The sequence below is a fragment of the Manacus vitellinus genome, unplaced genomic scaffold (assembly GCF_001715985.3).
Source record: "Manacus vitellinus isolate BGI_N305 unplaced genomic scaffold, ASM171598v3 scaffold_12_pilon, whole genome shotgun sequence".
Lineage (NCBI taxonomy): Eukaryota > Metazoa > Chordata > Aves > Passeriformes > Pipridae > Manacus > Manacus vitellinus.
In genome coordinates, this window is record NW_021938949.1 from 8,743,037 (window position 1) to 8,763,128 (window position 20,092).

The 20,092-nt window shown below is 42.1% G+C and overlaps 2 protein-coding genes across 8 annotated transcripts in view; both read right to left on the reverse strand.

Annotated features, from left to right (window-relative positions):
• Positions 1–474: 474 nt before the first annotated feature.
• On the reverse strand, positions 475–12,302 carry GET4 (guided entry of tail-anchored proteins factor 4). The gene is made up of 9 exons (XM_018067321.2): positions 12,092–12,302; positions 7,994–8,072; positions 7,497–7,578; positions 7,040–7,189; positions 5,290–5,428; positions 3,255–3,395; positions 3,096–3,171; positions 2,843–2,915; positions 475–1,802 (listed from the first exon to the last, which is right to left on the reverse strand). Exons 1-9 carry the CDS (start codon positions 12,286–12,288, stop codon positions 1,714–1,716), a joined length of 1,026 nt encoding a protein of 341 aa, XP_017922810.2. The 5' UTR covers positions 12,289–12,302; the 3' UTR covers positions 475–1,713.
• Positions 12,303–12,890: 588 nt separating this feature from the next.
• Positions 12,891–20,092, reverse strand: part of SUN1 (Sad1 and UNC84 domain containing 1) — a 29,304-nt gene continuing 22,102 nt past the window's right edge. For 6 of the 7 annotated variants that reach the window (XM_029957909.1, XM_029957911.1, XM_029957910.1 and 3 more), the window contains 9 exons: positions 19,538–19,624; positions 19,127–19,170; positions 18,016–18,151; positions 17,311–17,565; positions 16,705–16,789; positions 16,187–16,302; positions 15,551–15,718; positions 15,036–15,128; positions 14,494–14,607 (listed from right to left, as the gene is read on the reverse strand). In XM_029957909.1, coding sequence (XP_029813769.1) covers positions 14,494–14,607; positions 15,036–15,128; positions 15,551–15,718; positions 16,187–16,302; positions 16,705–16,789; positions 17,311–17,565; positions 18,016–18,151; positions 19,127–19,170; positions 19,538–19,624 — 1,098 coding nt within the window. Of the gene's footprint in view, positions 14,608–15,035; positions 15,129–15,550; positions 15,719–16,186; positions 16,303–16,704; positions 16,790–17,310; positions 17,566–18,015; positions 18,152–19,126; positions 19,171–19,537; positions 19,625–20,092 lie in introns of all 7 variants that reach the window. The other variant, XM_029957908.1, reaches the window with a different exon arrangement.

The window sequence follows — 20,092 nt, forward strand, 5'->3', positions numbered from 1 at the left end:
AATAATATATTATAAATTATATGCCATACAATTATTTAGTTATAATCTACACAAAAGGCTGTTTATATGTGTGTGTATATACACAAATGTAACCTCACACTGGGTCATATATGCAGGACACAGGAGGGGACACTGCTGCTGGACACCTGTGGACACCTTACACCACCCATTCCTGGCAGCCAAAGGCAATGAAATGATGTGGTTCTAAACCTCTGTCGACATTCCAGATCATTTATTAAATGCCTGCAGCACCATCCTGTGTAGGCAGCTCTTCCTTAAACTTGCTGCAAATCAAAGCAATCCACCTCTTCTCCAGACATTCCAATAACCCCCTAGAATTATGCCTTCACTGCACAAAGGTGAAGCTGCAGCACTGAGGGCTGGATGACCCATAGTCAAATGCAGAGTGGAAAAAACAGCAAGGAAACTAAGATCTCTGCATGGAAATCTCCCAGAAAGCAGCACTATTGCACATCCTGGTATAAAGTGTTTATTTGAGACTTCACAATTAACACAAAGTCTTCCTGTCAATGCCTTTTTTTTTTTTCATACAGTCAATAAATTTGTATTAATCCCTCCCCCATGCATGATTGCTGTTTATTAATCTAAGCTTTTTAATTTTCATCGTGAAAAAATAAAGCATTGTTTCCCCACCCTTTCATCTGTTCCCTGCACCAGACTGTGCTGCATTACAGAGGAGATGGAGAATGGCTATGCCTACTGCTGGGGGTGAAGTTACTCCATTATTTATTGATTTATTCTTTTTAACAGAAAATGTTAAATGAATCAATCACCCAAGAAAAATAAATATATCATAAAGAACCAGGAGTTCTGCAGTATCCCTTTTCTTTACACACAGCTCAGTTCAAACACATACACGGCTCACGGCAAACTGTGTCACTCACTGTCACGCCGTCGCCTGCACGTTGTTATGGACTTGCACTGGAAAAGAATCTGTTCCAAAGGAGAAGAGCCACAAGCCAGAGGAGGTATTTTAGATGCCAAATGGAAGCCAATTACCTACGTTCCACTGATGGGCTTTTACTCAAGAGCAATTCAAATCTTGTGCTTTTCAGGAAGTATCAGCTAAAAACACACGTGTGGGCTCGGCCAGAGCCAGACCCTGGGGAGAGGGACAGGCAGTATGAAGGGTGTGCATGTTACTCATGGCAGTGGAAGCGAGTTCTTGTATCAATGTCTCTTGCATGTGCATCTCAAATTACGCTGCCTGGCTCGTCTCGCAGTACTTTTGGCACCAGCCTCGCAAATAAATTATTCAATTGCTCCCCCTGCCTTTCGAGATCTTCCTTGGAGAGGGCAGAGGTCAAGGAGGCTTTCTCATAACAGAGACGGTACTGGGCAGGCCATGAAGGACAAGACCCATGTTTATGCTTTATTGAATTACTGTGCAAAAGGGAATACTGCATCAGAAACCGCAGAAGACTATGTTTTAATCAGTCACCAGCCGCTGCATCGGAAACCCACTAACAACTGCTCCGATTGGTTCGTTTGGCTACTTTTTGTTGGTATCTTTCTTTTTTTTTTTTTTACATAAATAATATAGACCGACATTATAAACATTTCAGCAACCATTTCTAAAAGACCAGAGGAGCCCTTTTAGGCGCCAAGAAACAACCGCAGGATTCAAATTCCAAAAGTGTCTTTGGAGTCATCGAATCATCAGATTTACACGGCACCCAATGACAACAACATTCAGTCGAGCTCGATAGGACTGCTGTCTTCCTGACCATCTTCTGTGTCATCATCTTCTCCAGTTCCCATCAGACTGTTTAAAAGATTTCCTAGAATGAAATACAGGACAGTTAAAATTGCTAGTTTTACATTCTCATCTCAAAAACTTTTAACTGATCTCCTTCCATCCTGCTATGGTGCAGAGTCCTGTAACAAAAAAAAAAACCAAAACAAACAAAACCCAACAAGAACACACAACCAAAAAAAAAATTAAGAGGAGAGTGTTTTTTGAAGCAAGACATTAGTATTTTCACACTGGTGTCCATTAAGAATATTGATTTGGGAAGCTGCACGCTGTTAGCCCTGCACAGGACTGCTGCTGTTTACTGATACTGTTCCTTCTCTAACAATACACTGGAAAAACCCATCAAAGTTACATATTTATGTGCTACACTTGCATCCTGAGGGGAAAACACACCCAACCACATGAGTAGCAGTGAAACTCTCAAGAAGGCAGCAACGGTCCTGCGTCAGGCTGTAAAAAACTTGTTAGAAATTCAAATGCACTTAAAGGTGCCAGAATTGCTGAAAAGCAAATTACAGATGGTAAAAACGTGATGTTCGTGTTTTTCACCAAACTTTGGGTATCAGTGAATTGATATTTGTAGTTAAAGCTTCGAGTCAGTTTACAAACAAAGAAGCTTAGTTCTCAAGGGAAAACATTCAATTTTATTCACCTTTTACTCAAGAGCCAGGAAATGAGGGCTGAAATTCTCAATTCCCTTTCATTTCTTCTAGAAGGGCAGTATTAGAACTCTAACAGAGCCCCAGACTTGACTTAAGGAAAATCAGCCACTGAAGTCTGAGGAAATTAAGCTTTAACACCAGTAAGAAGCTTCTTTACACTAGGAAGTTATACTACAATGTCAAAAATTAACCATAAGAGTCATTTACATGCTTCTCCCCTTCTCAAAGATGAGAGGTCTACTAACTCCACCAAACTAGTATCACATGCAACCAATTAATCCTGTATTCTACAGCAGGGACTGTTTCTACAGGCTATGGAAAGAGCTATAAATTCATTAGAACAGATTATGTTTCCAGCACAGATGTTTTATGTAAGTCTGGTGGTGCTACAAACCAACCATACCTAGCAATCCTCCGTAGGACGAGGTCTGCTTGGGTGGAACTCCAAAGAAAAGCTGTCCTATTCTATCTAGGTACTGAAACGACACAAGATGAAGAAAAATGTCATTTATTCCATTTACTGGTGGAAATACTGTGGGCAACAGTCACCCACACAAGGTAGATCACCAACTTCTATTTACAAGTCACAAAACAGGAGACAACCAGCTATTTTTTAACTAATTCAGGAGGTTAAATCCTGTTTATGAGTAACTCACCTCATTATACATGGGATCCCTTTTCAGCGAAGGTTGATACTGTTCACACAATACTGTAAATACTGTTAGTTTTCCTCTAGAAAGGAAACAACCAAAAATGTAATCTCAGTAACAACTGAAAAATAAACCAAGAACAACATGAGAGAAATCAGACTGTACCCATCAACTGCCAACAAGAGAAACCAGATGAAGTTTAGCAGTGGTTGAACAAAGGGTGGGCCCTTCTCTATTGAAGGATGTTTCTGTGTGTATGTTGTGAAAACAACTGATGCGCTGGTCTTATTTTTTAAGCAGAGAAATCTGAAAAAGGAAAGAGAACAAGGCAAGTTAAAAACAAAAGGCAGAAAAACACTTTCACACGCAGAAAGAAAAAGGGAAGTCAAAAGCTCAACAATCTACTTCATTTGTGCACAGAGGCCATCTCAGGCTTAAACTGATGGCAAAACCCAACTGGCAGAGATGTACATCTTTGGGAATGGTCTGGCCATCAACTGAGGAAGGGGAAAATCACTACTAGAATACACTGTGGAATAGGCAGGTTAGGAGGGAGAACAGACATTAAATAATAAAGAATGAGTTTAACCAGGATTTAAGCAGCTTGTACACAGGATGGTTACTAATAGAGAGCATTAATTTAATCAAAATGTGGAAACACTGGCTACCCTGTAATTCACATTTAACATGATATTGCATTTACTGGTCCAGAGATAACTATGCTGAGGCAAAAACTGAATTAAATCCAATCCAAAACACATCTCCTTTCAGTATGTATCTGTCAGTGTTCAATGAATCTGCCATTCTTTTGGCACCACCTCAAAATAACGTGGCATCAGGACCATTAATAAGTTCAACACACATGCCTAAAAGTCTCATAATAAAGCTACACTTCGAGCTCCCAAGCCCTTTGTCCCCAGCCAACAGATCGATCCCCCAAACCAATCAAATCTTTGTTCAGGTCCAGTTAATTTAACTGGCAATCTCTGCCAGTCCCACGGGCCTTTATGTGGGACAAATGCTGCCAGCAGGGTCTAGGAAGGTTGCCACGAGCCATCTCATTTTTGATGGCAGGCTGGCCGCTAATTCTGCACCCTCACATGTGCAAGGGCTTGGGGCTCTTTTGCCTCACTGCTAGGCAAGGAACTGCAATTATTTTCATTAGAGTATAAACTGCTATGTAAGAGGATTTAGCACAGTATTTGAGATATAGGCCAGTAAAGGATGCAGTAGTAGTGCTGTGTAAACACTGAAAAAATAGTCTTTTACTCTTAATTTCTGTCCAGAATTTCCCCCCCTCCAGAGTAAAGCCCCATAAAATTGCTTAAGAGTCCTGCTTATACTGGATTTCCATAAAGGATTTGAGCTACTGCTCAAAATCACAGCAATCTATAGCAACCAGCTATGGAAAGGAGGACAAATCTGATATGACAGCTCAGTGCTGCCAAAAGAGAGACAAACTTGCTCGCACCTCCTCCCTCTCCCCCAACACCTACTCTCTCCCTGAGTCCCTGCCACACAGTCCTGTCTCCACCTCCTCCTCAGACTCCTCCATGAGCTGCTTTCCCTGACTGAAGAAAGCCATCAGCTGATTAAACACAGTAAAATTGGCTTTGTCAACCTTCATTCTACATGAGCTCTGCAAAAGCACATAATTGCATTCCCACCTCCTACAAAAGAAATGCCTGAAGTAAATGAGAGCCAGCAGCAACTCTGTCAAACCAAAAGCCATAGTGCTGCTGCTCAAGGACCAGGGTGACCAGGATAAATTGTCTCTGAGGATGAGACTGAGAGCAAGAACTGTGCTAAAGGTAAATATAGAGCCTGCTTAGGTCCAGTCTTTGTAAGAACATCAAGGTAAGCCCTAACTGGACATAAAGTGGTATTAACAAAGCTAAGAACTGTGCTTTCAGGGTCTAACAGATTGCATTAATTCTTCAGGCAATTAACAGAATTTCAGGTTTCAACCTCAATACGTTGGTTGTTTTTTTTTCCTCTCCAGTCTGACCAATTTAACACACCAGTTTTCAGATGGTTTTCTCCTGTTGTTACCACGCAAAATGACTTTCAGAAGCTCTGGCCAGTTTCACAGTTTCTTTCGAAAAGGATGCATGGTTAAACCCACAGTTATCCTGATTAAACTGGCCCCAAAACACAATGTCACCTCAGCAAAATACTTGCACAGAAGTTTAACACCTACTGTAGTACTGCCTGAGCTACAAACATGTCCACCTCACTGCGGTATCCGCGGGACGACGAGTATTCTACCAGCATATTTGCACAGCCCTCACCATCTGTGGAGTGCAAGAAGTGATACCGAGATTCACTATAGTTTTGCTCTGGAAAAAGAAAAAAGAAAAAGGCTTTTAAGAAATCAGTTCATCATACCTGAGTGCAAAAACAAAATTTATTGGGCTTGCACTTTATCAGCTGGTAAAAGAACAACAGCTGCGCACGTGGTATATAAACAAGACAACTAGTAAAAAGTTTATAAGTTACAGACAACTTACAAAGGGAAATAATAATAAATTTCAACTTAAATACATTTGAAAAACTGCTATTAAATACAGTTTATTCAATGCCAGCCACCACTGGCTTGAACTTTGGTCATATCATTTTATCTAACTGCATATTGACACTTCACATGCTTTCATCAAGAAATTCCACATCAGACCATGTGCACCAAGAAGTCAAACAGCACCTTCAGCGTCCTTCTTTCTAAGTGCACAGAAAGGAGGGATTTCCTATTTTTAGCTTAGCCCACTCTCGCTATCAAAATTAAAATTGCTTCCATATGCTGAACAGAACAGCAATTATACAGGAGAAAGGTGTAAGAAATGGCAATGATTTGTTAGAACTTGAAGCAAAGCATCGTGCAAAAATCACTGCAATGACAGAACCCGAGAGCTGCTAACTCTTGGAATTTGAAAGCTTTGTTTTAAAAATCTGAGTCTTTTCTGATGAAACTCAAAAAAATACAGACTAAGGAAATGTAGGCATTTTGCTCTTCAAGAGAACAGTGAGCAGACATACAAAATGAAGTTTTTTACTTTCAGAATGCAACTGTTTCTTATCCTAATTGTAGCTCAGCTTCTAACTCAAATGCTCTGAGGAAAATCTTCCCTTTCTGGCTGGCAGCAGCCATCAGGCTAATGTAAGTCCATGGGAGCAGCTATGGGATTGCCTATGGCAAGCAGACAGAAGATGAGCTGCAGTGTTGACCATTATTGGGGTCAGGATTGTTACATGAAACCACTGTCATCACTTGGCAGCTACTGAAAAATGTAAAATAAACAATCATTTTGCACAGTTATTCATGAGAAACCACAGAAGAAATGGCATGTATTCAACTGTTCTCAATCACCTTTGTTATGTTTTGAACACAAGACTTTAAAAACTGGCTATCATCCACAATTAAAATAATTATTTAGATCATTTTGTGTTTATCTGACATCCCATCACAAATGATAAAATGGCTCATAAATAAAAGGCAAGAGCATTCATTCTGGAATAAGCCTGCTGGCCAACTTCTCAAAAAGTACTTATTTACAGTCCAGAGACTGTTTTGGATACCAGGTGGGTTGTTTCAATCTTTGTCATGTTTATCCAGGATTTAAAAACAAAAATCCTCACCAACAAAAACAGCTTTGCTCCCCAGCAATTTTCCTGCTAATGACACAAACTACCTCAATGTCCAAAGATTCAATCTGTCATTTATAGAGAGCCTTACAGCAGTTGTGTTTTGAGGTTTGCACTAATGTAGAGCTACAGCTCCATTTTTTTTCCTGTTAGTAACATTAAGATGATGTTATTGCAAAAATCAGATAATGGCAGAACTCAATCAATCACTTCTATCTCAGCTTCCTCAGATTATTTCCAAAGTAGATCTCATATAATATCTTGTTTTCAATATAAAGGGAAACACAAAAAAGCCAGTTGATTTTTCTTACCTTTCCACAGGGTAATAGCTAGTAACTGGTGTAGTTTTGGATGTCCAAGTTTTCCTGATCCCCCACTGGACCATTTTAGTGCTCTGGATACGAAAGCCACTCGTTCAGGAGAATTTGGATCCATTAAACTAAACAATTTAGCCAAGTTTTCTAGAAACAATAAGATTCAAAAATATTTAGCATTAAAAGAAATAACATGATCTGCTGCTTCTAGTGCATTTATAAGATACATCTTTAAGACAGGCAGCGATGTTAGTTCCAAACATCCACAAAGTTATCAGGAATCCATTATTCTCTAATAAACTTTCCCCTCAGTCCATTTCTATGGGGAAGGTAACCCTGAGCCATGTGGGAATGCATCCAAACAGGATTGCAGCTTTCAAGGCTATTAACAACAGTCACTGTGAAGGGAAAGCACAGCTGAACACCATCAAACCGAGTGCAAAGGTCACCTCACCTAAAAGGTCTTCTGCTACTTTTGCATCCGATTTCTCCAAGGACTCCAGAACCAGCATGGACAGATCAGCAGCACTGTTTTGCTACAAAACAGACACACACTGGCAGTGATGAACATATGAGCACATAAAAGAAAACATCAGCCAGAATTTTGGCAGCAGCGGGTTTAATACTTTTATCAACGTCTACAGCCAAGGCACAGCATCAAGTCTCAGCCCTCCTTTATAAAAAAATTATAGTAATTTGATGGCATCAAAAGAGAAGCCTCCAGGAAAGTAAAACATGGTTATTGTTTGGATGCTCACAAACACTTCTGCTGCATGTTCCAGTTTGGCATAATCCTTCTTTGTGGAGAAAGGCTCAACAAAGAGATAAAACAAAAGATTACAAAGCAATTAGCCCAAACATTTACCCCTCAGAACTCACCATTCATCTCTCAAAATCTTGGAATAACAATCCCCTGCCACCCAAACCACATACACAAAACCAGTGACTTACTTGGTTATGACTGAAGAACAGCAAAGCCCCTGAATACATAAGTTCTCTTGCTTCTGCGTGTTTTCCTTGTGACATATACCTGAAAAAATACCAAAGCCATGATAAAAATTACCATGAAGTTAGTTATACTTAAAGGATTCAAAGATCACTAAAGTTTAAAATAAAGGCAACAAATAATTTATTTTTAAATCAGGTTAGTTTCAATAATGATGTAGCTTTAACTGCAAGTTGCAATTTGTTTTCTGCTCCAGACTTCATGGAACAAAGCAAAGGATGCAAGAATGAAAACTGAGAGCTACAAATCTGATTTGGGCTGGAACAAAGAAAAGGCAATGATGCCAGGGGTTCACCTGAGTAAATTATGCCAATGCACTGAACTACACCACTCAGAAGGTGACTTTGGAGCCTTTACCAAAGCCATCCCAGTGAAACAATTTTTGGAACAGCCCCCGGAGAGCTCACATACTGCCCAAGTGACTCCAGCCCTCTCCTCACTGATGTCTCCTTTCCACTGTTTTAAGTCTCTCTGACCATTACAACTCTGCCAGGGGACATCAGCCAGCAAGATTCACCATACGACACTTTAAAAGAAACAAAATATAACACTTCAGAACACACCTGCTGCAGCTTTCATCTTCCTTACTTAAGAGTCAACCAAGAAATGAGGAATGAAAGAACTTGTTCTCAACCTCAGGAGCCTCTGACCACACAGCTGTGATTGCAGCCTCCTGCACATCATCACTACCAGTAACTAAAGCTCTAGATTATAAGCACAGCATTTCCCATAAAAGCCCAGTTTAGGTGTGGCAGCAGACATAGTTTCCAAATTCCATTTCTCTTAACTGCTTCTCAAGAAGTTTGTGTTCTCAGTAGTTAATAACAGCAGCTGATTTTCTCCTATCAGCAGAGATAAGATGACCATGCTGCTTTAGTACCTGCAGTGTTTGGTTTGTCCTCTGTGCCACACCTGGCTGGGCTGTGCCCATGTCACCCCTTTCCATTCCCTGGGGGTCAGGGCAGCCCTTCTGCTCCTGCAGCCCAGAGGTCCCCCAAGGTGACCCAAAGCCTCAGAGTCCCCGTGGGGTAACACAGGGGTTGGTATCTCTGGGGTGAAGCAGTCAGGGGGTGGTGGGACAGAGAAGGCATAGGGGGTGTCACACTAACCAGGGGGACAACTGGATGGAGCAATGCATCCCAAAGCTCTTGTGCTGAGCCTGAGATTCCTGTCACACGTGACAGCTCCAGGAACAGGCCCTACTGGTAACATCACACAGACAACAAACAAGGAAGGAGACAGTCCTCCCATCCTGCTCAGCAGCTCCCACAAACCCCAAGGTCTCTTATACAAAGTAGCAGAACTGAAATAATGGATGGCACAATGGTGGTGTGCTGGAATAAGGATCCTCAGCAATTTGGATTTGCAACCACCAGGGTAAATGTTCCTCATGTGAGTCAAACACATCCGCAGCTCCAATGTTTTTATAGTTGGGCTCACATCCAGGTTTGCTTCTAGGAGTTTGACTCAGTGTGGATCCACTTCCACAAGTTCTATTTCCAGCAGACTCACAATGCTATTTGGGAGCTCTTAATCTGGGAATTATTACAGAAGATACTAAAAGATGCTGAAAACGGTTTCACAGTATAAAATACATTTTAAAGTGTTAGGGTTTTTTTTAAAAGAACTTTTATAAGAAAAGTTCTATTTAATAAAAAATAAATATTGATGGCACTGCTCTAAATGGTATTTAGGACAATGGAAATCCTGGAACATATTATTCATACCAGAAAAATCATTAGCAATGCCAGGAAAATAGAAATTGATGTCACAAGGATGTTACACTTGGAAGTTTGACTCAGTCACCAAATCATGAAGAGAGAAGGGTTCAGCCCAGCCAGTCTGTGGAGTGACACCAACCAGCCCAGGTGCTCCTCTTCAGAGGAGCTCAGGGTCAGGCAGGAACAGCAGTTTTCCACCTGCTCTGTGGATCACAAGGAGGGATAATAACTCTGCAGGAGGCAGGCTTATGGTAATCTTTCCTCCTCCACTTCTTCCCCTCCTCCACCCTCAAATTCATCTCAGTGTATAAAACTGAGTCAGGATTTCAAGTTTAACCTCTGACAGACCAGACTAACGTTTTACAGGCCAGTGTGTTTAAAAGGAGTAAGCACTGGCTATCCCAATCACAATTCCAGAGCTGAGGTCATCCCAGTCTGTGTTAACGTGTCTCTGGAAAAATGCTGATATTTAACACATTTTACAGAGGACTGACAAGAGTACCCAGCACCTTCTTTTGGCCGCAGTGACTTTCCAAACAAGTTTCACAGTCACATTTCACCTTTTTGCCTAGAAGGAAGTCCTTTTCCCAGCCATGCAAATGTCACCTTTTCAATTAATTGAGCACCTCCTTTCACTTGCACTTAAAACTGAAAAGGCAGGATTTTTGATTCCAAATTAATTCAGAGAGGCTTAAGCAAAGTATGTGAGTTAATACATCCAGAGGACTGGAGGAGAAGTGACCCGCTGAGCCAAGACTTTTTGCACCACTGCAGACACCACATCACATAATCCCTACTATAAAATAGGCCAGGCTTTGTCTTAAATTTAGATTTATTCCCAAATACAATTTAAGTCTTAAGGCCTGGATGGTGCCTTGCTGATCCCATCAGAGGGTCATGGCAGAATGAACTGCTTTAATTTGATGGTGCTGGTACACGGGGGCAGGGCAGGGCAGGCTGTCTGATGAACACTGGGAGCAGAAATAGGACTGTGCATCAAGGACTTTCTTCTCTGGCTGCTATTCTTCTGTGCTTTGTCACAGGCCTGTTCCTATCCCAACTCAAATGAGGTCTGAGGACAGGAGTCACAAGACCGGGAAGGTGGAAATTTCTTCACAGAAAAGGTGGGCAAGCATTGGAAGGGGCTGCCCAGGGAGGTGGTGGAGTCGCAGTCCCTAGAAGGGTTCAAGAAACAACTGGATGTGGCACTGAGTGTTCTGGTCTAGTTGACAAGGTGGTGACTGGTCAAAGACTAGACTTGATGACCTTAGAGGCCTTTTCCAACCCAATGGATTCTGTGAAGGCAATTTTCCCTCCTGACCTCTCTTAGCAGAGCCACAAGCAAAACAAAGCTGGGACCAACCATGGGACCAACCATGGAAGCCCCTGGAACAAACACCTTATTCTGTGCCCCTGAACACAAGGGCCTATATTTTAAACGCTGATGAGAGAAGTTGCAGTGAAACATAAAATCTGAAAAAGTTTTGCAATAAAAATAATTTCCTTATGACGTAAGAGGCAACAGCAACATTTCTGAATAAATGCCCAGGCCTGCTCTACCTAGTCTCCGTCACATACACAAATACTACATCAGATGGAATTTACTCTTAAAAACTCCTCCATGCAGGCGATTTTAGCCACGCTGAGCTGCCCCTTTCCCTATCTGACAGGGTGGCTGTGCCCTGTAACAAAGTAGCCCTGTGTCCTGGCCGAGCAAGTCAACCTTCAAACCCCGAGACCCCGACACAGCCCCTGCGCTGACATTTGGGCCGAGCTGGCAGCGCAGGGGCCGCGAAGGGCTCAGCTCCAGGACGGCCCCGAACCCCGGGACAGGGGCGAGCCCCGAGCCGAGCCCCGGGGGAAGGCCGGGGGACCATCACTCGAACTCGCCGGGACGTGGGGCCGCCGAGAGGCCCTGGGGGGAAGGGGGGGTTAAATTCCGCGCTGCCCGTGACCTCTGGGCAGTTTAACGCAACACCCGCCGCGCGTCACCGGGGCAGGGACCGGGCAGGGGCTCCACCGCTCCCTCAGCCGGGCTGGGGCCGGGGGTCTCCCTCGAGCCCCTCTCGGAGCCGCCGGGGTGGGGCCGGCCCGGGGGGACCCTCCGGCCCCTCCGGCCGCCGCGCTCCCCGGCCCGGCCCGGGCCCCGCGCGCGCCCGCCCCAACCCCCGCCCCTGCGGGCCAATCAGGGAGCGGGACTCCGAGATGGACAGGAGCAGTGGCAATTGGAAGCGGCCGCGGGCGCGGCGGAGCGACGACGGAGCCCACTGCGTGGGGAGGCTCTGCAAGGCCGGGCGGGGGGGCGGCGCGGCCCGGCCCTACCTGAAGAACAGCGTCCGGTACATTTGGTGCGCCTCGTAGTAGTCGCCCTTTCTCGACGCTGGCGCGCAGCTTCCCCTCACGCGCTGCACGCCGCCGCGGTTCTGCCGCCGCCGCCTTTCGCGGCTCCTGTCGGCCGCCATGATCGCCGCCGCCATCAACGCGAAGCACGGGGAGGGGCGGGGCGGCGGGGGGCGCATGCGCACGCAGCGCCGGCCCCTCGCTGCCCGGCTTCCGCCCTCACGGACGGCGGCCCGCGAGGCTCATTCCACGCGGCTGCGCGCGGCGTCACGGGGGCGGGGGGAGCGATAACGGCCCCGGGAAGGGCGAGGAAGGAACCCCCGGGAGCGGGTCCGGCACCGCTGACCCCGCCGGGGAACGGCAGAACATATCAAAAAATCAAGGAATGGGTGATGGAGCGCAGGCAGTAACGTTGGCTGGGCGCTGCTCTGGCTCAGGGACGCAGGCGAGGCTGGAGAGAGGAATTAAACGACCCCCCCCCCCCACATTTCACACAGATGAAAAGTCATCCAGCAACTACCAAATTGGGCTTCTCTTCAAGAATTTCAGTGTGATGGTTATCTACTCAACACATGCTGCTTCTCAGAGCTGTGTGCCCCTGCCCCAGGAAAAGCTCGACTTAAGCCCTCTCTCCTCGCCCAGAACACTCGAGCAAGGACCCTGCTCAGGGAGGGGGGAGAAATTTTAAATTAGTCTTTTTCCTCAGTTATTTAAGCAGCTGCTCAAAAAAAAAAATTTACAGAAAAGAAGCTTTATTTCTTGTTTCAAGTATTACATGCACTTTCAAAAATTAAAACTCTTTATTTAAACATCTGAATAGCATCTTGTCAGTTTGGAGGCAGCAAAGAATAACAGACATTTCGAAAAGCATTTACAAAAATACATTGCACAAAGTCCTATCTTGCTTTTTTTAAAAATAAGTTAGTGTTATTCAAAATATTCCCCCCCTCAGCTACCTAATTTCAATTTACACAGGATAATTCTAATTTTAAATATGTAACCTATAGTATGAAAACACCTGTACATGTGTCATCTACTCCTCTGCGTAGGCCATAGGTTATGTCTCTAAGTCAAGTGAAAAAACAGTTCTTCACATGGAGACTTTTGTATTTAAACATTCGAGGACTATTGTGCAACATACATAACTCTATTCAGAAAACCAGTCAGCAGGTCCATGTGGTAACAGTTCTCTGTAACTACAAAACGCACTAGAACAGCAAGATAAAAATTCTGCATACAAGTAAAGTTCAGGAATCTTATTCTGAAAAGGATCTTCAAAAGCAGCAATGCTAAGGGGGGCAATAAGCAGTTTTCATCTCGTTCTACGTGGAAATGTTGCTTCTGGGAGCAACTCTAATCATCTCACACCCGACTAAGGCTTCTGGGGAGGATCAGGAATGCCCGTGTGTTTGCAACAGCAGCGCTGAGCACAAGTCCCTCTTGTGACGTGGAGAGAATTACTTCAGTCTTGTTTTCCACACACTGAATTCCCACAGTACATTTATGGAGTGTAACAATGAACCAGTCTAAGGAATTCTCATCCCACAGAGATTGCTTTTGACATACTAATATTGTTCAGTTGCTGTATACCAATGTTTACTGAGCAATTTAGCAGGTTTATCAGCTCCCATCCAGACAGTCAGTACATCAAGGTCGATTCGGAATTAACACTAAAAAAGAACAAACTGGCCAAGTTGCCATGGTAAAATACCTTAAAATAACTTCAGTTACTGAAAGTTATCCCTGACTTTTAGAGCAATTCACGGCCACAAATTACAGTAAAGCATTCTCAGTCGCTGGTGTTTAAACTGGTTTTGGTTGTGTTAGCTTTCCCTGACAGTAGTATTTATTATATTCAACATGTACCAAAGAAGCCCTTTTGGATCCACCAAAAAGGTCAAAACCAAGGGTCAACTGAAGGACACCTTTAGCCACAGGCAGTGTCCAAAATATACCACAGTTTTTGGCTCATGGTGCCAAGCTAGTAGAAGAATGCAGTTAAGACCTGGATTAAAAAAGAACAGATTCCTAGTTGCAGAAAGTGTGGTTTATTCTTTTAAAAAAACCCCTATACATTCATTTGTAATAAAATATGTGTCACCTGTTTGCCAACTGGGCTTTATGAACCAGAGCTGTTTGCATGCATTATTTCCCTCAGCATGGACACAGAAACATGAAGCGAACTGGCAATTACAAGCTGAGCGTTAGAGCAAATAAAAATCGATTTTTTTTGTACATTTCTGCTGACAGTCTTCTGCCTTTATCAGAGGACCAACAGTTCTGCAGTGTGTATCTTGCATCCTCGTCCTTTACAGGTTCCAGTGTTCGAGGCTCTCCGGTATATACAGATTAGGAACAAAATGTACAACGAGCTGTAGTGTGCTTTACTCGGCAGGTTTCCCGTGCACTCTGAACCGATAAAGGCAGGTGTACTCTGCATGGCCCCAGTTAGAGAAAATCCTCAGCTCCACTATCTGGAATGCGTCTTCATTTTCCTCCTGGAGAAGGGAAAAGCAAACACAACAGCCAGAGTCAGGTTTGCTGGTATAAACACCTGCAAATGAAGGTTTCTTAGATTCTGCAGCTACCAACAGTCATTAATAGCTAAGTCACAGCTTGGGAATTTTCTGCCCCTTTGAAGAAAGCCTTCCTTGGATTACAATTATTTATTTATAAGTGAGTCAGAAGCAGCATGAAACAGACTCTTCATATGTTTAGCAACTTCACACCATTTGTGTCCAGATGGCAACAAGCCTTCCTCCCTTATCTATTAAGGCCATTGGTTTTGAGGCAGATACTTTTATTTTCTGTGGTTGTGTGCAATGAGCAGTGAAGGGAAAATGCCTCATTCTCAGCTGGACACTGTAGAAGCTGAGGTAGAAAGTATCTGTCTCCTGACACTTTAAATCTAATAATCCAGACTTACCATCACTGGAAACATCTGCAGTGGCTCTCCTTCTTGATCATAGACATACTCTCCTAGAAGCTTGCCTTCTTCTTGATATTCATCATCCAGACCCTGTAACAACAGGATAAAGGTTTTTGCTTCCCTCAAATTTCAAATCAAACCAAAACTAGAAGCATGTCTACACAGCTGAGTATCAACAGACAGCACTCAGAAGACTATCAAGCCAGAAGAGGGAGGAAGGATAAAACAACAAAGTGTATGAAGAACTAGACCAAATTAAAAACCATCATCTCCCTCCAAAAATGTTTACTGTTGTATAAAGCAAGAGAAACAATTCCCCCAAAATTAATTTTAACACTTCTTATTCCTAATCTCAAATCTTACTAGAAATATATATTCAATTTTGAGAGCAATGACTGAAACCCTTTAACATCATCTCATCTGTCCTCCCTCAGGGCATTATTTTCCAAAGTATGTAGCACAAATATTCTTTATGTGTACAAACATCAACATAAATTCAGAGACAGACTTACATATACTGCAAAATTCCTAGGAGCACTGGTGATATTTCCTGTTGGTGAAAGTGTTTTTGGTATGTGTTCCACTGTAAAGGCAGTTGGATAGATCTTCATTGAAAGTCTCACTACAAGATAGCCCTGTGATCCTTTGAAAGCCCAGCAGTTTCCTGGATACATGTCCGGCTAGACAGGAGGAAAGAGGAGAGAACAAGATGAGACACGACAAGAAAAACAATCCATTATTGTAATGGAGAGTTGTAATGAATTCTGAATTCTTAGGAACAGTCTTAGATAGCAGGTGACAGAAATAATCTCTTTGGTGGAACTCTTCAGGAAGTCACCACATCCACCCAAGCTCCCAGCAGTGTTTTGAAGACCCACCATGAGATTACTTCTCAACAGGAACCCTCCCAGTGCTCAAACTTTGCATAAGTCCAATGCACCACCCAAGCTTCCTATAAGGGTCTAAATTTTGCTAGAGTAGGACTTAAGCTGTGTCCAGGGACTACCAGAAGAATCCCACTCTTAGGAACATAGTTCCAAGTACCTGTGCCCCTCAATATATTACAGACAGGAACACCCAGCATCCAAAAAAACCCAATCCAATCCACTCAACACATTGCTGAATTTGTTTACTTGGCCTTTAATTACCTGAATCACCACTCTGGGAGACTGAGAGTAGTACCACAGAGGAATTCCAAAGAGGCTAATTAATGCTGTCTTGGTCTCATAGGTTTCAGAACAGCGAGTACTCAGAATGCTGCCACCTCAAAAGAGATAGATCAGGTTAGCAGAAATAAATGTCTTCAGGAAGAAATGAGTAATTAATGAGATTTATATAAAGCATAATGAATACCATATTAAATATATTGTTAGGATCAAACAATTTTCTGGGGGTACAAAGCTTCTATCAAATACAATGTTATTTTATTTTAGGAATATGTCAAAGGTTTTTAATTTCTTTCTTATCCAGATGTAGATGTGCTGAGAACTGTTCTAGCCCTGTCCACACACACCTAAGCTGATATACAGCCCTGTAAACACCATCATAGATTGCAGAAGAATGATGATCAGGCAACACACAAGACTACCCTCTAGTCTTCACTGTAACATTTCTAGTAAATAATGCTAAAAACATCAATAGGAAAAATGGTGTTTCCTCTATTTACCTCCAGATTCCAAGGCAAAATCCACCATTCCAGTCTTGTCTTGAGAGTAGAGTTTCAGTGCATTATTTACAATAATCTGTGCTTGCTGCAGATGTATACATAGGAGAATGGAAAGAGAAATATTTCAACAAGATCAAGTGATAAAATAACTTATATATAAATATCTGTGAAGTTACAGGCATCTTTTTGAGATGCTGCACTTCATCACAAGTCTTTGAAAGCCTCTATCAAGACAAGAGGCCATTTTTAATCCATGGTTGTCTGTCTTAAAATACAAATTCACACTACATCTTGACCCGTTTTCTTTAAAAGCTGAATTATTTCTCCCACCCTCCCAAGACCCTGAGCTGCATTTCTTTGGTATACTTGTTCTTCGGGAATTCTTCCGTTTTCAAGACAGCACACTGAATTCAAACACAAATGTTCACAACAGGCATAAGCAATGCTGTAAGAATACACTTCTAAAGCATTTTCTGTAGTTCTCCTCGTTTCAGTGAATGTTCCTGACATCCCTCAAAATCATCATCATTTATGTCGACAGTCATGTTCCATGAAATGCCCATAAAAGAACTCTTTACAATTTAACTTTTGAGAACTTAAACTCACCGCTTCCGTGATCCCAGAAATCCCTGCATTAGTCACAGCATTTGTGACTACTTCAGATGTTAGTTTTTGGTTTGTAACAGACATATGGAGAGTGATATTCTTGAGGATCTGCAACTCCAGATCCCGCAGCAAAGTCTGCAGATCACTTTTGCTCACAAAATTGGATGTAAGCCACTGGAGAAGTGATTCAGGAAGGTCTTCTTGATGATCACCAAAAAGCAACAGCTTGACAGATTCTCTGACCTGGGCATCTACCTAGTAGAAGTCATTAATAGTTGTAATAGAAATTATTACTTTTCATAAACTGTTAAGTAATACTCACATAAAACAGGCACATAGCTAGACCATATTTGAGCAGTATTACAAGATGGTACTTTATGTAAAGTTGATAATCCCATATATCAGTAATTACTGTTGTATTTTGTCAGACCTTTTAAAACCTTCAAAAGAACTTAAGCATGGTTTTCTAGAAACAACTCTCAGATGCAAACCCCTGCCACTGCAGAAAACAAGCTATAAACTCTTGTCTAGTAAAGTGTTACACACAAATGGAAAAATGAACAGTACCCCTACATAAAACACTGTCATTCTTTGAGATTAATACTACCCCCATGTTACTCATTTCAGTACATTTCAGAAAGTCAGTGAACAAAATTAAGTAATACCAAGTTTTGCTGGGATAGTTACAGAAGCTGCAGAACCTACTTTTTCATGAATGACATCGACTTTCTCGCAACTCGTCTTCATGCTTCCCCCAGATAACAGCTCTGATTTCATCTGAGACAACTCTAGTTCCAACATTTTAATTTTGGACATAAGTTGACTATGTTGATCATCATCTCTGACAAAAACAAGGAGCCAGGAATTAGGAAAGAGTAGTCTGAATCATTCCATCAAATCCCAAAGGTATGAGAATGTACTTGTCTAATACAAAGTGCTCTCCTAGTTTAATTATTCATCAGAATACACATAGTAAACTCTGAAGATGGTACTTTAGACATACACAGAATTAATATATTCAAAGCAAAGTATTTTGAACTTGTGGACAAATCCAGCAGGGATGACTTCAGATCATCAACAGGCTGCCAAGCTAATAAACATATATAGATTTGGGGGAATTTAAAGGTTTCTGGCAAAATAGTTTGCCACTGGTTAGAAAGAGTTTCAGGCTACCTTACTCAAACCAGAATAACTTCAGAGGAAGTGCTGAGTTAAGGTAGCAGCTCACATATGACAATAAAGACCAGTGCTCAGTGCATGCTATGGAAGAAGGTATCAGCCATCACTCTAAAGCCATTTAAATGGCAATTCAGCAAATAAGTGTTTATTTTCCTCTTCTAATTGGGGAAACTACTTAATGAAGTGCTGAAGTTTTAATCCCAGTATTCCACAGTACAAGTGGAAAGTAGCCAAAAAGTCAAAAGCTAGTCAGAACTGATAGAATTCAAGAATTTAAATATAAAGGCCATCAAAAGCAGTTACTGTATACTTCACTAAGTGATCTGAGGGAAAATTCTAATGTATTTATAAGAGGACAAGAAGTCACTCATTCTCCTCCACTAAATAAACAGCTTTCTCTAGTGAAAATGTAGTTGCAGGGTTGCCCCCACACTGGAGGTGGGTCTTGTGCTGATGTTCAGCATCCCAGTTGAAATCTACAGTAAGACAGAAGAGCTCTTGTTGACAATACAAACCCTCAGGGTCAGTTAACTGACACAAGAAAAGGATTGTTTTACTGCAAAGAACAACACACATAAATCACTGTCTGTTGTCACCAGAGCTGAAAAAGCAAAATGTATCTGAAAAGTGCTTATACCTCACTGTTTTTGCTTTGGCTATGTCAAGCTCCTTCTGGATGTCCTGAAAAATACAGAAGTTAGTTTTAACATATACAAAGAAATACAAGTGACAGAAAGAAGAATGTTATATGAAAATAAGAGATTGTAGCACCACCCCTGCAGGACTGTGTGCCCACAATTATGTTTTTACCTCTGTATAATAAGGTTTTATTCCAAATAGAACCTGCACCACTGGCCAAGTAAATAATTTTTAATCTTTGGACTGAAACCCTCTCCAAGAAGGGCGAACAAAAAACAAGTTTTGAGACTTAAAGAACTGTAATAGCCAGAGTAAAGGGAACTGGTGTTTGGGACAGCAAATAAAAAACTTGGTCTGTTTTATCAACAGATTACAATTAGAACAAGTCAGTAAAGCTCACTTTCAATACCTTGGATTCAGCAGAGAGTTTTCTAAGAAGGTCTTCCAGCGTCAGGATGCGCAACTCATGTTCTTGATGTAAAGCCAGGAAGTCAGTCTTAAAAAACAGGGAAGGAAAAGGGGGGGTGTTTGCTTTTGGAGTACAAATACCATAATTGATATTTTCTGCAAAGCATTATTTTCATTCCATTTTGTGAATGTTTAAGTGATTTATCCTGCAGGTACCGTGAGAAATTACTGTAATAAATACAGCAGTCTGATTCAGCAGTAGTAGGGGTTATACAGAGGAAAGTTTACCACAAAACCCCTGCTTTGTCACTAGTCCTTCCTATAGTATTCTTTATCTGTATGGAAACAGGATAAATCCAGCTACTTTTCAGCTATGTAAGAATCTACTTTAGGTCACCTGTCTGGAATTAATCCTTTGTCAGCAATAACAAAAGAGGAACAAATGCCCATGACTACTCCCAGGTACTTACTACCTATTGGTTAATTCTGTAGCAGAAAAAGAATCCTACAGTCAATTGATAACAACCTGTATTAGTAAAACAGAACACTTTGATCA

Coding starts and splice junctions, on each gene's coding strand:
- GET4 (XM_018067321.2), bottom strand. CDS start 12,288: ATGCGCCCCCCGCCGCCCCGCCCCTCCCCGTGCTTCGCGTTGATGGCG. Junction 3,172..3,254: donor CTCTTGTTGGCAGTTGATGG/GTACAGTCTGAT, acceptor TTTCCTTTCTAG/AGGAAAACTAACAGTATTTA. Junction 1,803..2,842: donor GTCCTACGGAGGATTGCTAG/GTATGGTTGGTT, acceptor ATTTCATTCTAG/GAAATCTTTTAAACAGTCTG.